The 17,146-nt window shown below is 39.9% G+C and overlaps 5 protein-coding genes across 6 annotated transcripts; 4 read left to right on the top strand and 1 right to left on the bottom strand.

Annotated features, from left to right (window-relative positions):
• The first annotated feature begins 92 nt into the window (after window positions 1–92).
• On the top strand, window positions 93–1,457 carry LOC112088530. The gene is made up of 2 exons (XM_024158902.1): window positions 93–836; window positions 928–1,457. The coding sequence occupies exons 1-2, from the start codon at window positions 176–178 to the stop codon at window positions 1,401–1,403; spliced, it is 1,137 nt and encodes a 378-aa protein (XP_024014670.1). The 5' UTR covers window positions 93–175; the 3' UTR covers window positions 1,404–1,457.
• Window positions 1,458–1,913: 456 nt separating this feature from the next.
• On the top strand, window positions 1,914–5,193 carry LOC18022797 (serine/threonine-protein kinase WNK8). 2 transcript variants are annotated; one of them, XM_006405225.2, is made up of 7 exons: window positions 1,914–2,475; window positions 2,960–2,997; window positions 3,084–3,311; window positions 3,404–3,624; window positions 3,696–3,853; window positions 3,934–4,327; window positions 4,412–4,986. In XM_006405225.2, the coding sequence occupies exons 1-7, from the start codon at window positions 2,386–2,388 to the stop codon at window positions 4,984–4,986; spliced, it is 1,704 nt and encodes a 567-aa protein (XP_006405288.1). In that variant the 5' UTR covers window positions 1,914–2,385. The 2 variants fall into 2 exon arrangements, with proteins under 2 accessions (XP_006405288.1, XP_024014569.1); XM_024158801.1 differs by having other exon boundaries at window positions 2,378–2,475; window positions 2,960–3,002; window positions 4,412–5,193.
• A 538-nt stretch (window positions 5,194–5,731) lies between these two features.
• LOC18022796 (ORM1-like protein 3) lies at window positions 5,732–7,232 on the top strand. The gene is made up of 3 exons (XM_006405224.2): window positions 5,732–6,004; window positions 6,124–6,272; window positions 6,713–7,232. The coding sequence occupies exons 1-3, from the start codon at window positions 5,828–5,830 to the stop codon at window positions 6,849–6,851; spliced, it is 465 nt and encodes a 154-aa protein (XP_006405287.1). The 5' UTR covers window positions 5,732–5,827; the 3' UTR covers window positions 6,852–7,232.
• Window positions 7,233–9,421: 2,189 nt separating this feature from the next.
• Window positions 9,422–12,512, top strand: LOC112088597 (WD repeat-containing protein 44). Its single transcript, XM_024159041.1, has 6 exons — window positions 9,422–9,689; window positions 9,845–10,952; window positions 11,051–11,147; window positions 11,249–11,458; window positions 11,559–11,738; window positions 11,841–12,512. Exons 2-6 carry the CDS (start codon window positions 9,861–9,863, stop codon window positions 12,365–12,367), a joined length of 2,106 nt encoding a protein of 701 aa, XP_024014809.1. The 5' UTR covers window positions 9,422–9,689; window positions 9,845–9,860; the 3' UTR covers window positions 12,368–12,512.
• An 840-nt stretch (window positions 12,513–13,352) lies between these two features.
• On the bottom strand, window positions 13,353–16,512 carry LOC18022795 (mediator of RNA polymerase II transcription subunit 37f). The gene is made up of 6 exons (XM_006405223.2): window positions 16,355–16,512; window positions 15,689–15,956; window positions 15,396–15,610; window positions 15,059–15,301; window positions 14,234–14,951; window positions 13,353–14,128 (listed from the first exon to the last, which is right to left on the bottom strand). Exons 1-6 carry the CDS (start codon window positions 16,407–16,409, stop codon window positions 13,618–13,620), a joined length of 2,010 nt encoding a protein of 669 aa, XP_006405286.1. The 5' UTR covers window positions 16,410–16,512; the 3' UTR covers window positions 13,353–13,617.
• Window positions 16,513–17,146: the final 634 nt, after the last annotated feature.

Genomic DNA, 17,146 nt, shown 5'->3' with positions numbered 1-17,146 from the left:
GAGGGCAAAACACACGATGTATATAATCATTACCTCCAGTTTTCCTTTGATTTCGAAATTATCTTTCATTGTTGATTTGCAGATCGAGATTGTGTAAACTGCGTCGAAACCCAATTGTCTCTTCATCTCTCTCTCTCTTCTTTTTCTCTGCGGTTTAGTCGTCGTCTCCTCTATTATGCAGATCTCCGGCGAAGAGGACAAAGAAGAAGAAGAAGCTGCTCTTACGAGCTGTATGCCCAAAGAAGTAAGCAACGTCCCAATTTCAGATTCCGAGAAGTTCGTATACCGAATTCTCAACGGTCCAAACGAACAATGTCTGGAGAATTTCCGAATGGATAAGCCTGTCTTCTACAAGCTATGCGACATCCTTCAAACCAGAGGCCTATTACGCCACACGAACCGAATCAAGGTCGAGGAGCAACTAGCCATCTTCCTGTTCATCATCGGTCACAACCTTCGAACTCGAGCTGTTCAAGAACTGTTCAGATACTCTGGGGAGACGATCAGCCGCCATTTCAACAACGTGTTGAACGCGGTCATGGCGATCTCCATGGATTTCTTCCAGTCAGCTCCGATTTCTCCTCTAGAGGACGATCCTTGCTTCAAAGACTGTGTTGGAGTCGTTGATTGCATACACATACCTGTCATGGTTGGAGTCGACGAGCAAGGTCCATTCCGCAACAACAGCAATGGGTTCCTTACGCAGAACGTTCTCGTGGCTTCTTCCTTTGATCTCAGGTTCCACTACGTGTTAGCTGGTTGGGAAGGCTCAGCTTCTGATCAACAAGTTCTCATTGCAGCTTTGACTCGCCGTCACAAGTTACATGTCCCTCAAGGTATCTATGTATATCCTCCTCTTGCTTATATGCTTGTCTTTGAGAAGAAGAAGAAGAAGAAGAAGAAGATGATGTGATTGATCGATTGCAGGAAAGTACTACATTGTGGACAGCAAGTACCAGAGTCTTCCAGGCTTCATGGCGCCGTATCATGGTGTTTCAAGAGAAGAAGAATCAAAGGAGACTATGTTCAACGAGCGGCACAAGCTGTTGCATCGAGCGATTGACAGAAGTTTTGGAGCCTTGAAAGAAAGATTCCCGATCTTACTATCAGCTCCTCCGTATCCTCTACAGACGCAAGTGAAGCTGGTGATTGCGGCGTGTGCGTTGCACAACTACGTGCGCTTGGAGAAACCAGATGATTTCGTGTTTAGGATGTTCCAAGAAGAAGAAGAAGATACAATGGCGGAAGAGGCATCAGAGGAAGAGGAGGTTCAAGGAGAGATGGAGGGACATGATGGACATGGCTCGTTTACAGCTCCAGAACAAGTGGCAGATTGTTTAAGGTTAAGAGATGAGATCGCATCTCATCTCTGGAACCATCATCATGTCCAAAATCTACCTTGACAGTTTCTTCATTTTTGTTGTTGTTTTGCTACTAATAAATTCTTCAACCCAAAATGCAAACCAAAAGTCAAATACTATTAAAAGGGATCAGGATTAGTAATCCCAAAGGTGGGATTAGAATCAGAATTCAAGGTGTCTCTCTCTGTGACTAATACTTGGTCAAATTTGAACATTCGGTTGCTTTGGTTCAAATCTGATGAATTTTTGGTTTGATTCGGTTCTTTGCCTATCGTCTAAATATATTGTTTTTTTTAAATTATAACATTTTTTTTTTTGAAAAGGACCTAAATTCAGCCAATCGAACATGATTCATCTGCTTAAAAATAAAAATTAAAACCAATTAAAAAAAAAAATAGTAAATTAGGTTTGAAGAGGAGGATTAGATTCTCAGTTACTGTGTATATATATTTTATTTTGGTAAAAAGAGTTGTATATGAATCGGATGATGATGATGATGATGTCGTTTGTTGTTTGATAAAGACAGATCATTTGACTTTCCGATTTGGCCGCGAACCCATTTTATTCCCCCAAATCCCCTCTCCTTCTTCATTGATCAAATTCTCTCTCAATCATCCGATTTCTCTCTCTCTCATATTTTTCTGGGTTTCTTCAAAAAAATCATGGTGGATCAATGGAAGGTGTTGGCATAAAAGAGACGGGACGGAATCACGGGGGAGATCGGGAAATCGGATCATCGGAGATGGGGATTCCCTTCGCCGCCAAACTCCGTTTCCGATCTCGGTTTCGATCGTCTATCGACTCTTACTGCTTCGCTCGTGAAGCCTTCTCCGATCCTCGTCTTTTCAAATCTCCCGTCGATTTCTTCTCCTTATAACAGCCCTCCTCCTCCTCCTTTTTTTTTTATATAATCATCTCGCCTTTCTTTTAATTTTCTCCCTCGATTAATTTCAGTATAAAAAAACTCTTGTTTCCGTTTCCTGCGTTTTCTTCTTCTCGTTTCTCTCTTTGGTTTGTTGTGCATATGGCTTCTGGTTCTGCGTATTTAGGTCAGATTTCGGGGATGGAAGAAGCTGACTTCGCCGAGAAAGATCCTACTGGCCGGTACATCAGGGTACGCCACCGTGTTTTTCCTTTTTCTGATTCTCCATCTCCAAATTATGCATGCAAATCCACTTCCTTCGGATATATGATTTTACTCATGTGTAAATTGGTGGGTATAGACATTAGATTCTCGTTTGGTTTAGGGTTTATATCGTTGATTTGTGAAGCAAATGATTATAATTTTTTTAGCATTTTGATTGAATTAGCTCTTGTTCCACCAAGCGAGCTGTTATTTTGATCCTATGATACAAGACATTAGAGTCTCGTTTGGTTTAGGTTTTCTATCGTTGAATTGTGAAGCAAATGGTTAGAACTTTTGAGCATTTTGATCTTGGTTTGAATTAGCTCTGGCTATCTGGCTTATGTTTCTCAATTTTCTGGAACAATCCAGCTTAAGATCACAATCTGCATTGCCAGTTTTACTAGTATAGTGTGTTTTCATTATAATGGTGGGAAACAACATAGTGACCGATCTGTTTGTTTTCATCCTTCAGTATGATGATGTCCTGGGGAGAGGAGCTTTCAAGACTGTGTATGGTTTCTACACACCCTTATGCTTTTCCTGCTTTTGTTGTTTCAAAAGGCAAATTGTTCCTGATTGTTTTCCTATTAAATCAGATATAAGGCGTTTGACGAAGTAGATGGGATTGAAGTTGCTTGGAACCTAGTCTGCATTGAAGATGTAATGCAGATGCCTGGTCAGCTCGAAAGGCTGTATTCTGAAGTTCATCTCCTCAAAGCGCTTAAACATGAAAACATCATCAAACTCTTTAACTCTTGGGTCGACGAAAAGAACAAGACTATCAACATGATCACCGAGCTTTTCACCTCTGGTAGTCTGAGGCTGTAAGTATCAATTCTCCTCCGGGTTTTTCTTCTGTTTCGTTATATTTCTGTTTTTCATCTCACTGGCTGACTCTTTTTCTTTGGATGCCAAGGTATCGTAAGAAGCATAGGAAGGTTGATCCCAAGGCCATCAAGAACTGGGCAAGGCAGATTCTTAAAGGCTTGAACTATTTGCATTCTCATAACCCTCCTGTAATTCACCGGGATCTTAAGTGTGACAATATATTTGTCAATGGAAATACTGGGGAGGTCAAAATCGGAGATCTCGGGCTCGCAACTGTACTGCAACAACCCACTGCTCGAAGTGTGATAGGTAACACCTTCACTCCTGGGCCATGGCATATCTACTGTAAACTGAACATAATATGTGTATTCGCTATTCAGGTACTCCTGAATTCATGGCCCCTGAGCTGTATGAAGAGGAATACAACGAGCTTGTGGACATTTATTCTTTTGGCATGTGTATGTTGGAGATGGTAACCTGTGAATATCCATACAACGAGTGCAGAAACCAGGCTCAAATTTATAAGAAGGTCACCTCGGTAAGTCTTCCACCATCTTGATTTGCAACGAAATTGTTTTTGAAGCACTGGGCTCCTCTTTGAAACTATTGCGTTTGCAGGGTATAAGGCCCCAATCTCTCAGCAGAGTTGATGATCCTCAAGTTAGGCAGTTCATAGAGAAATGTCTTCTTCCTGCCTCTTCGAGACCAAATGCTCTCGAGCTCTCGATGGACCCGTTCCTTGCAAGAGATGGAAACAAGGACTCTGCTCTTCTTGCTTCATCAAGCACCACATCTAAGCCTCCACAGCTTGAACATCTTCCCATGGATGTGGATCATCATAACGAGATTAAAAGTGTCTCCATCTGCTCCTCCCGGAAAAGCAACGAAGAATACCCGTGGTCCCAAGCCATAGAACTTCAGCGGTTTGCAGAGGATAAAGAGTTCAGGCTGAGAGGAGAGAGGAACGATGACATCACAGCGTCAATGCTTCTGCGCATCGCTGATTCATCTGGTTCGTTTTTTTTCAAGAACAAATTTATTTCAATCCAATTCATTCCTCTCACTGTCTGAGTCGATTAAAATGTCCTAAGTACAGGTAGAGGAAGAATCGTACACTTTGCATTCTACCTGAGTTCAGACACAGCGACAGCAATCGCTGAGGAAATGGTTGAAGAACTGCATCTAACAAGCCAAGAGGTTATTGTGATAGCTGATATGATCGATGACTTGATAATGCAGCTTAACACTGACCGCAACTCATCGCATCCAAATCAAAACTCTCCACGTCTAGCCTCCCAAGAGGATGATGAAGCAGCAAATCAGGAAACGGTGAACTCGAAAGATGAGGAAGCTGCAGGAGAATCAATGAAGTCAGGCATATCAGCAGACTATTACTTACCTTTCTCCTCAAACGGAAGTGCTGCCATAGAAGCTGGTCAGGAGGCAGATTCAATGAGCTCGTTTCTGGATTCTTGCTCAATGATGACAACCCTTTACTCTCTTTCCATTTCAGACAACGATTATCCAGAAGATCTCAAGACAGAGCTGAACCTGATCGAGTCACAGTTTAACCAGTCCTTCCAAGATCTTCTGAAACTGAAAGAAGATGCTGTAGAGAACGCAAAGAGAAAATGGGTTTTGAAAAAGCAAAAAGGTATAATCACCTCCTGATTCAAAGACGCCCTGCTTTTGGTTCTTAATTTCTTTGATTGGTGTGATGATGATGAAACTTTTTTTGTTTGGATATTACATTTGATGATGTAAAAGCTTTGTTTTTTTTTTTTTTTGGTTGGTTGGTATTTGACAAACATAAAAGTAGTGTCATTCGACTTATATTATTGGAATCTAACAAATAAATCACAAAACTGTTGAAAAGAAGCTACTAAGTATAGAAGGTAGACAGAAGATGGATATTATGGACTTATGGATTGTTGTGCATATGGCTTTGTAGTTCTCGATATATATATATTTTTTTAAAACAATAGATAAATCTTGTAAGCTTGTCTCCATTAATCTATAAATTATTAATTAATAATAAATCGTACTTTTCAAGACTCAAAACTCAAATCTCATGTAGAAGTATTAATGAACTTATTAACCAGTAGGCTAAGGGATTTCTAGATATTTTAAGATGAGATAAAAATTTAACTCGGCTGTTTTGCCTCTCTAATTCTAATCCTACTAAACCTGGATACTTGAAAGGGCCTTACATATCTAGACCGCAAAGAAGCCCCATAAAACATGAGCTGTGGTTGATTGACCGAATCGGTGACAAGTCAACTGTAAATGATTATTATTAGCCATTAAGGCTCGGATCGGTGAGCCACCCACCCACCCACCGACCCTACTATTTAATTAAAACAAAAAAAAAGAAATTAAACCTAAATTGAGGATAAAGAGTGTTTATCTTAAGAAAAAAAGCCCAGAAAGAGCCCAAAGGTTGTTAAAACGAACGAGAGAGAAAAGAAAGGGATCCATCCTTTTGTTCAGACGATCTCCGGCGAGAAAAAGGATGTACGTACGAGCGGTTCCGACGACGGATGTGAATCGGAACACGGAGTGGTTCACGTATCCAGGAGTGTGGACGACTTACATCCTCATCCTCTTCTTCTCATGGCTCCTCGTCCTCTCCGTCTTCCACTGCTCCCCTGGCATCGCCTGGACCGTCGTCCACCTCGCCCATTTCACCGTACGTTTTTTCTTTTCAATCTCTCTGGACCCGATCTGTCTCTCTCTCTCTCTCTTGTTAATTCCGATTTTGAATCCGAATCCGCGAATCCGAATCCGATCGTCTTCTTCATCTTCTAGGTCACGTATCATTCCTTCCACTGGAAGAAGGGAACGCCGTTTGGGGATGATCAGGGAATCTACAACCGGCTGACTTGGTGGGAGCAGATTGACAACGGCAAGCAGCTCACTCGCAATCGCAAGTTTCTCACCCTTGTTCCCGTTGTCTTGTAAGTGAACGAATCTGCATTAGCTTCATTAGAGAGGTTTTGTTGTTGTTGGAAATCAATGGCAATTTCCTTAATTTGTTTACTTCTGATTATTTTAGAAATGCTTTCATATGATTTGTAACTATCATTCTCCTCGTTTCGGTTTTTTCTGACTCTTAACTTGTGCTTCATATAATGTTCTGTTCACTGATTAGGGTTGGATCTAAGTTCACCTATTATGATTGTATCCACTTTGTTATTAGGTAGGTAGTGGGCAAGAACCATAGATTTTATTATTCTTAGATCATTGGGGTTTCTGTATTATTAATTAATACACGACATAATTAAGGTCTTGGCTTTTGATATTGCTGCATCTCTCTCTCTCTCTCTCTCTCTCTCTCTCTCTCTCTCTCTGTGTGTGCAAGAAAGAAATCTGATCAGACTTTTGTTTGGGAATGCAGGTACTTGATAGCATCTCACACAACAGACTATCAGCACCCGATGCTCTTCCTCAACACACTGGCCGTTTTTGTAATGGTTGTCGCCAAATTCCCTCACATGCACAAGGTCCGCATCTTTGGAATCAATGCAGACCAATGAAACCCTTTAGCAAAGACAAAAAAAAAAAACAATACCAGGCTAGGCTAGGTATGTGTATAAAAAATGCATTCGATTTTTTTAGTATTTTGGAATCTGGAATCCAATCACCAATGCCAACCGCTGAGGAAATGCGTTATATGGGTCCTCCCAGTCCCATCCCTTTCTCTTTTGTGGTATCTTAACTTTCTTTTTATTTGTATTATATATCCCAAAAAGCTGCTGGGTAAAAAGAGCTAGCAATCTAGGATTTGAATGAATAGTTTGGGCATGCTGGTTCTATGTATACAACACTTCTTTTGGTTTTTTAGATCATTCATTATATTAAGAATTATATGATTATTCATTGTTAAGATGTGAAATCCAGAGAATTAATTCTTGAGATATGAGCCCCCAGAGAAATTTATGACTGGTTTTGTAGCTAGTGCATATCGTTTTTGTATCCATTCGTCCAATGTAACCGCCAAAAACTAAAATAATGCTTTGAGCTTAATCTTATATTGTATGTACATTCTTATGTTGGTTACAAAGTGATGATATCCTCCACTTCTCTCACTGATGAAACAACACTGAGATGAAGTTGCATCTTGGACAGTACTTGTTCAACGCTTCCTCTGAACCCTTTCTTCTCCTCTCCATCTCCTTTGTTGGCTTCCCAAAGTCCCAAACCATATGCAATTCATCACAATCAAGATTCACGTTAACTAATAATACATATACTCCTTAATTATGTTGTAATTTTGATCTATGTTTTTTCCTTTCCAATATTCAAAAACCCAAAACTTGTGTGAAAACGTGAACCAAGCTAATAAACCGAAGCCAGACCAGAAAAGCAAAGTGAATCTACTGACAACTCGTATAAGTGGGAGGGTGAATGTGCTTCTTCATTCTTGCCAAAAAGGTTTAGCAGGGTTGCATCGATAATGGAGAAAACTTTCATCATGATCAAGCCCGACGGTGTCCAGAGGCGACTAGTACGTTTCCCTTACTTTCTTCCTCTTCTTTTTCTATTTTATAAAGGTTGAGTGTGATGCAAGGATGAATACATATTGTTGGTGTTTCAGATCCCTGAAATCATCCGCAGGTTTGAAGACAAGGGTTTCAGTTTGAAGGGTAATTGATTCCAAACTTGCTTGAAGATTAAATGAAGGTGTATAAGTCTTTGAGTCGGTTCACATCCTCCAGCATGCAGATTGTTTGGTTTAGGGGGGTGGATCTTTCTTTTACAATACATATAAGGTTTGCTGGTTGTTAACTAAAATTTCGTTGACTAATTCAACATATTTGCGGTATTATTTGACTCGTTCCAGTTTCACCAAACAATTAATATAGTAATGACTTTATTTTTTTTTTTGTGGATCAAACAATATATAGAGTAATGACTAATGACACAATTTGTGAAATCTTGGTTTTAGAAGTGGTAGGTTGATATTTGATGATAGGTATATGTATTGAAATTCGACATTCTTGTTTTTATAAGTTAACCTATCAACAAAAGACTAAAAAATCACCATGTTGGGAAAAACCTAATACATATATATCCTATGACCATTAATTTGTGGGTCTTACAAGTGAAGCCAATCAATCAAATCCTGCCAGTTTTGGAATCTGAGAATGGGAAACCCAAGTCGCACCAAGACCAGTTGGCACATGTGAGTAGAGAACTCACACATCACAAACAGATGATTCCTTGAAGTAGTTTGCCAATCGTTCATCATAAAAGCTTGACAACCCGTAGATTGAAGGAATCCCCACGACTCTAGGAGCATTTGAGCCGACGAAATCAATTAGAAGACCAAGATCACTCCATTTATCATACCAACTTCACATCTCCCACCTTACAAGATAGAAGATAAAAAAATTATGGTCTTTGTATACATAATAATGTTAGAAGAAAACAAATACTTTCAATCATACATATCATCTTTAGAGTTAGTTATTCATATCCAATGAATTCGTTATTGTTGATTATTCGTTACCAAGGACATTTTAGCACACGTGAGGTGTGACTTGAGCACAAAAGGGCAATTTGACAAAATCGTGATCCCACGACCTGAATATTGTAATTTGTGTTATATATTGTTAGTGTGTCACTCAATGAATTAATTAAATAGGATTTATATGACGCATCAAACCAAAGCAAAATGATAGAGGATTTATTTAAGTAGGTGGGTCACATTAATATCGCTCACGTCACGACTCGTCACGATAACTATAATTTGTTCATTTACCAATAGGCAAATGGAAAATGATAAAACAAACGATGACAAAATCAAAATGAGACCAAGCAACAACAAAAGGAACAAGAAGAAACATTTTCACAAAAAAAGTTCAAGATGTATAATTTGTATTTATCTCAGTTGAAAAGTCTAGAGAAGAAGAGTAATAGTATATAAAAAATCATCATATGGTTATTATTATTGAAATGAAAGTAATAAGAATTAGAAAAGACAAGTTGAGTAGGTGCAGACAATGTAAGTGCGTGTGATTTATATAAGTTGACAATTTCCATAAATAATTTTTTTAAAAAATAAAAAAAATGAGAGAAGAAAAAAACAAAGGGAAAGGATCATTGTTCGTTAATATTCGTACCCTTTCTTTCTGTCTTTCTTTCGAACAAAAATTACCGAAATTCTCGCGAGAGGAAGATCATTTGGTTTGCTTCACTTAAAAAATTTCTTTTTTTCCTTCCCTCGCGAGGAGATGTAAAGACGAAGAAGAAAGGGCGTGACTTGAATCGATGCAACATTTTGGGCACACCAGTTTTTAAACTCATTTCCTTTTCATATTTTTAGAAAGAACAAATTTTGATTCAACGGGTTTGGATATTGTGCAGCAGATGTAAGTACATTCCTTCAAATTCTTCTCTTTTTAGTGGGTCGGAGATTTCTGTTGAACTACTGACATATTTCTATAGGGCAAAGTCTCTGTTTTTGATACAGATTTTCACAATTTTTTTTTTTTTTTTGGATTTTGACTCTCTTTTATATGTATAGAAGTGTGGTGGTGGTGATGGGTAGCGGAGGGAACGAGGAAGATGAGGATCGGTTCTCCGATGCTCGCGAAGAGGTTTCATCTGTTTCCGATTGCAACTCGGAAGTCGCCGATGAATTTGTTCAAGCAACTGGCGATTTAGACCTTTGGACCATGAATCCAGAGAGTGTTACTAACCGCCGACACAAGTTCTTCCAATCTATGGGTTTTAGTTTTAAAAAGAGAGACGTTGATGTCGTCGACCTTCTTCTTGGAGATTCTTGTCCCGACCATATTATTCCCGTTTTAAACTCTGACGAGGAGGAGAAGAAGCTTTTGTTGAGGAATGAATCTACATCCTCTGATCGATCCTCTGTTTCAACTTCTTCTTCTCTGGCTGAGGCATTCAGTTTCAGAGGAGCCTTTCTGGAGCGCGCCAAGAGAATTGATGATCAGATTCTGTTAACGAGAGATTGTTCCAGTAATAGCAGCAGCATCGCCGAGGGATTGAGCGAGTCTGGTTCGAGCAGGTCCGGTGGCTCTCCGTTGAGTCGTTATGAGGATTCGCCTAAGAAGGGAGGAGCTGCTAAAGGGTGGTTGAAGAAGCTAGGTGTTCTAACACACGTTCTTGACAAGAATGAAGAGTCCATCGATGGTGGTGAGTCTTTGGGATCATCCACACGGAGGCAACTAACTCGAGTTCAGTCTTTTAAAAAGCAGTTCAAGGAGCTCTCGTCTCTGTGCATCGGACAAGAGTTCTCGGCGCACGATGGATCCATTGTAGTGATGAAGTTTTCTCATGACGGCAAGTACTTAGCCAGCGCTGGTGAAGACTGTGTCGTGCGAGTGTGGAACATAACGGAAGAAGAGAGGAGAGACAATAAGTTCGAAGTGGCTGAGTTTGATTCAAGCTCTAACTGTGTTTACTTTGGAATGAATGACAAGTCACAGATTGAGCCGTTAAACATTGAGGATGAGAAAATCGAAAAGAGTAGAAGATTGTTGAGGAAGAAGTCAGAATCGACTTGCGCTGTGTTGCCTTCAAAGGTCTTTACTGTATCTGAAACCCCTCACCATGAGTTCCGTGGACATTTAGGTGAAATCTTGGATCTTTCTTGGTCGGAGAAAGGGGTAAGTTCAATTTTTCAGAGCCTTCTTGTGGTTTATTTTAGAGGCAATCTATGGTACTATAATTAACAATTTTGTGGTGTTGCATGTGCTGCCTGTAGTTTCTACTGTCATCTTCTGTGGATGAGACTGTTCGATTATGGAGAGTTGGTTCCTCTGATGATGAATGTATCAGAGTTTTCTCTCATAAGAGCTTTGGTGAGTTTCTTTCTTTATCTGCCAGTGCTGCTTTGCTTTCGATCGGTATGTCTTCTTATATAGGCACCTTAGCTTGTCTCTTTCTCCTCCTCCTTTTGCAGTGACCTGTGTGGCATTCAATCCTGTGGATGACAATTACTTTATAAGCGGGTCCGTCGATGGCATAGTCCGTATATGGGATGTTTCCCGTTTCAGGGTTGTTGACTATACAGATATAAGAGAGATTGTCACCGCTTTGTGCTATCGCCCTGATGCCAAGGGTGCAGTCGTAGGTTCTATGACTGGAGAATGTCGCTTTTACCATACTATTGGTATATATGTTTTTACTTGAAAAAATGTGTAAAACGCTTGGAACCCATCTTTGTATGTTTTTGACATCTTTTGAACCTCTCTCTCTCTCTCTCTCCTCAGATAACCTGCTGCAACTGGATAGAGAGATCAGTTTCCATGGGGGTAAGAAGAAGGTCCCTAGCAAAAGGATCACTGGTTTTCAGTTTTTTCCTGGTGACTCCGACAAAGTAATGGTCACTTGTGCTGATTCTCAAATCCGAATCATCTGCGGAGTCGATACAATCTGCAAGCTTAAGAAAGGTTTCTACAATCAAGTTGCTTCTCTTCCTTTGAATGCTTTTGTGAGTTTGTTCTGATATATATTTTTTTTCTTTGGTTATTTTTTTGGTGGATGTTTTGCAGCTTCAAGTCTTAGGACAACACTGAGCCCAACCTCTGCTTTGTTCACATCGGATGGGAAACACATTGTGTCAACAATAGAGGACTCAGGGATTCATGTTTGGGACTACTCTCAACCCAACAAAAAGGCTGCTTCTTCTCCGAAACCAAAAACGATCAGGTCTTACGAGGGATTTCTCTCAGACAATGTGTCTGTTGCCATACCTTGGCTAGGCCAGGGGAAAGAAGAGGACAGTTTCATTGCTGATTTAGAGAAAAAGTTTGCTCATTTCCCGTTGCCGATGGACTGTTTCTCTCCAATGAAAGGAGCAACAACGTGGCCGGAAGAGAAACTTGGAGTAGTACCAGGTGCAGGTGCAGCAGCGATTTCAGCTATAGCCAGCAGCAGATCCAAGCTGAGGCTCTTGAGGAGTGTGTGCCAGAACGTCAACGTTTCTACGCCGCACCTGTGGGGGCTTGTGATTGTGACAGCTACTTGGGACGGTAGAATCAGGGTGTTCCATAACTATGGGTTACCAGTTCGGGTCTAAGTAAAGACATAGTGAAACAGTGTGTACACTTGCAGTGTTAAGAGTAGTAGCATTCTTTGATTTCCTTTTAGCTTACTTTAGCTTTAAGATCATGAGCTAAAGTTGGTCACTTTGTATTTTGCGTATATGTTATATGTGAGATCTACAGTAAAAACTCTATAAATTAATACTCGATAAATTAATAAACGCTATAAATTAATAATTTTTCATGGTCTCGAGTTGGGCCAGTTCAAAATATAACTCGATTCGATAAGATAATAAGATAATAATTTTAGCAAAGCTTCTATGTAAATATATGGTCCCATTAATATCATAAATTAATAATTACCATAAATAAATTTTGATATAAACATATAAATCAAATAATTTATTAAAATATAAGTTCAGTGATGTTTTTATTTATTTTAACTTAAAATTTTCTTAGAAATCATCTTTAATATTAGAAATAATTATTTAAAGATTATAATTTTTTAAAAAAATCTCTTTCAAAATTGATAAAAAATAGAAAATATTTCTTTCTTTGAAATCTATAAATTAATAACTCTATAAATTAATAAAATATCAAAGTCCTAACATTATTAATTTATAGAGTTTTTACTGTATTATATTATGTTCTGTGTGGATAAACACCGACGGTAATTTAAAATTTGTTAACGTAGAAGAATGTGATTGACTACTTAACATAAACAGATTTACCCTAAACTCCTTAAGGCGTTCTCGTTATGCTCATCTGATTCAATTACTCAAATTAGTGCTATATGTGAGATCTGTGCTATATGGGAGATCTGTGCTATATATGAGGTATGTGCTATATGCGGTGATATATGTGAGACCTGTGCTATATGCTCGCCTGGTGCTATATGTGAGACCTGTGCTATATGCTCGTCTGGTGCTATATGTGAGAACTATTATATTATGTGCTGCGTGTAAATAAACACCTACTGTGATTTATAATTTGTCAACTTTGAAAAATGTGATTGACCACTTAACATAAACAGATTTACCACTAAATTGAGTAATTGGATCAGATGAGCATAACGAGAACGTCTTAAGGGGCACTACTTCTTAATCTCTCCCCCTTTCCTATCCATTAAGAGTAAGAAAATAAAAACATACAAAACAAAGAGAAAAAAAACAGACTTGGTCTCCCTTTATCCTCAAAACTTGACCAAAACGTCTCTCTCTAATGGGGGTGGGTTTTAACAAGTCAATAATAATAATAAGAAAAAAAAAAAAAAGCATTAGACATTTTAGAGCTCGTCGTGAGACTCATCCTCCTCGTCGGTCGCTGAATCTCCTCCTGCAGCACCTGGTGCACCACCAGATCTCTGATAAACGGCCGTGATGATTGGGTTACACACTGCCTCTACTTCCTTGAGCTTCTCCTCATAATCTTCTTTCTCCGAGTTTTGGTTCTCGTCAAGCCACTCCAAGGCTTCTTTGGTGGCAGCTTCAATCTTGTCCTTCTCGTCCGCCTCCAATTTGTCAGCGAGCTTGTCCTTGTCGCTCACTTGGTTCTTCATGTTGTACACGTATGTCTCCAGGCTGTTCCTGGCGTCGATCCTCTCCTTCACCTTCTTGTCTTCCTCTGCAAACTCCTCTGCCTCCTTCACCATCCGCTCAATCTCTTCCTGGCTCAGTCGACCCTTCTCGTTTGTGATTGTGATCTTCTCTGATTTACCACTCGCCTTGTCCTCTGCTTTCACGTTCAGGATACCATTCGCGTCCACTTCAAACGTGACCTCGATTTGAGGTGTTCCTCTGCCAAAACCAAAACCAATATATGAGTCCCTTATATTGATTCACAATTCTTACCTCCTAAGGAAAGAGACGCAAATGGAAGGAATATTTTAAAGACAGACAAACCTTGGTGCCGGTGGGATTCCGGTGAGGTCGAATTTCCCGAGCAGCCTGCAGTCCTTGGTGAGACTTCGCTCACCTTCAAAGACCTGGATGGAGACCGTTGTCTGCTGGTCTTGGTATGTCGTGAAAACCTGAGATTTCTTGGTCGGAATAACCGTGTTTCTCGGGATCAGCTTTGTCATCACTCCTCCCACTGTCTCGATACCCAAAGTGAGTGGCGCAACGTCAAGAAGAAGGATATCTTTCGTCTCGTCACCGCCTTCTCCGCTCAAGATACCACCCTGGACGGCAGCACCATAAGCGACAGCCTCGTCCGGGTTCACACCCTTGTTGGGCTCTTTCCCTTCAAAGAAGTCCTTCAACAGCTGCTGAACCTTTGGGATCCTAGTGCTTCCACCAACAAGCACGATCTCATCGATCTGGCTCTTCTGTAGACCAGCATCATCCATGGCCTTCTTCACCGGTCCCATCGTCTTCCTGAACAAGTCGTTGTTCAGCTCCTCGAAACGAGCTCTCGTCAGTGGCTCGGAGAAATCAACACCATCGAAGAGGGACTCGATCTCTACACGGACTTGGTGCTGGCTACTAAGAGCTCTCTTGGCCCTCTCACATTCCCTGCGGAGCTTACCTAGAGCCTTGTTGTCCTTGCTGATGTCCTTTTGGTGCTTCTTCTTGATCAACTTGATAAAGTAGTCCATGATCCTGTGGTCAAAGTCCTCACCTGCACATGATCACAAAGACACAAGGTGGTTAGCACCAACATCCATCCATACGAATTTCACACCCCAAAAAAAAAACTTGTATTTCTGTGGTTTTAGGGTAAGTTACCTCCCAAGTGAGTGTCACCATTTGTGGAGAGAACCTCGAACACTCCGTTATCAATGGTCAAGACACTGACATCAAAGGTACCACCACCAAGGTCAAAGACGAGGATGTTCTTCTCACCACCCTTCTTATCAAGACCGTAGGCAATAGCAGCAGCAGTGGGTTCGTTGATGATTCTAGCAACATTGAGGCCAGCAATTACACCAGCATCCTTGGTCGCCTGCCTCTGGGCATCGTTGAAGTAAGCTGCACATAATCAACGCCAGATAAAGAGTCAATAAACTGTGTATATATATATACAGATATATATATATACAAGGGGTATTGACAACAAGCTAACCTGGAACAGTGACAACAGCGTCCTTGATTTTCTTTCCAAGGTAAGCTTCAGCTGTCTCCTTCATCTTAGTCAGAATCATGGCACTGATCTCCTCAGGAGAGAAAACCTTGGTCTCACCATCCTTGATCTTGACTTGAATGTATGGCTTGCCGTCCTTGTTCACGATCTGGTAAGGTACAAGCTTCTTGTCCTTTTGGACTTCTTTGTCCTCGAATCTGCCATAACCCAAAACAAGAATTAAAGCAACAGTCCATTTGCATTGTGAAAAAAAAAAACAGAAACAATGGAATTACTTTCGCCCGATCAGCCTCTTGACGTCGAAGATGGTTCTCTCTGGGTTAACAGCCGCCTGGTTCTTAGCAGCCTCACCAATGAGCCTCTCGGAGTCGGTGAAACCAACCCAGGAAGGTGTAATACGGTTTCCTTGGTCATTGGCAATGATTTCAACATGGCCATTCTTGTAAACACCAACACAAGAGTATGTTGTACCAAGATCTATCCCTATAACTGTTCCCAACTTGGTGGCCTCTTCTTTAGCAGTGGAAAACGCAAATAGACATCCTGAACCATATATGAATCCCAGTCGTCAACATAATGGAAACACAAATCTCTCAACTCAGTACAGCAAATATTTGACTACTGATAAACCAACTACCTAATTTTCTCACTACATTATCCAGGAATGAATCTCTACCGAACAATTATCTTTAAGATCATGGTTACCCGTGAGAAACGAGATCTAATCTTAAAAGATGGTAAAGTTGTAAGCAAACAAAACCATTAAAATCTCAAGGAACAACGAAATGATAGTTTAAAATCAAACATGAATGCAGAGACTGATTATGCCGATTTGATCAGACTAAAGAGATACACAAACCTCAGAGAAGAACATGCTCATACAAAGACAATTAGATCGAGACGTATTAGAGTAAAGCAGAGAAAGGAGAGAAATCACTGACCGAAGAAGATAATCGCCAGCACAACGGTGCCGTTTGCTCCAAACGAGCGAGCCATATCGAGTGTATTCGATCTCCCTTTTCTCTTTAGATCTTCGAACAAGAGCTCTTCTCCTTCTTCTTCTTTTTTTTTTTTTTAGTTTCAGTTCCTCAGTTGAATGGCTTTTATATATAGTCCCCGAATGTGATGGTGAAGTAGTCGCTTTTTATGGAAGAAATAATAAAAAAACTTTATGTCATCGAGGATGACTTGGACCAATTATATCGCGATGATCTATAGCACCAGCCAATCAGAGTAGGTCTTGTGTTGGAGTAATCGTGGCCGTTGGTTACCTACTTCGTTTCTTTCTTCTTCGTTCTAGAGAATGGGCTTTCTTCTTTTTTTTACGTTAGGCCCAGACTTTTCTTGAGTCCTCCCACATCTTCGTTAACTATTTTGCTAATTAATTCAGAAAATATATTTATTGCTCGTGTACTTCAGACTTTTTTTTTTTTTTGATTGACTCGTGTACTTAAGACTTAGGAGGGCGAGTTGTGACGATAAGCTAGGACATATAATACGAGGATTAAAGTATGAAGCACTTCAAGAAAAGAAAATAAAAAGAGGAAAAAAAAGAGAGAGAAATTTGGCATTGAATTAGTACCAAATCTTTTTGTTAATCGGTTTTTGTGGAATTAGGGGTTAAAAAAAATTGGATAAAAGAAATTGTTTCATTGAAGATGACAAGTTAATTGTACATACAAGAAATTTTTGATCGACTCTAAAGTCTAAAGGTCAAAAGCTATAAAGAGTGT

Source organism: Eutrema salsugineum, unplaced genomic scaffold, assembly GCF_000478725.1.
Source record: "Eutrema salsugineum unplaced genomic scaffold, Eutsalg1_0 scaffold_14, whole genome shotgun sequence".
Classification (NCBI taxonomy): domain Eukaryota; kingdom Viridiplantae; phylum Streptophyta; class Magnoliopsida; order Brassicales; family Brassicaceae; genus Eutrema; species Eutrema salsugineum.
The sequence above is the reverse complement of the archived record's forward strand: the minus strand, read 5'-3'. Positions and strand labels throughout refer to the sequence as shown.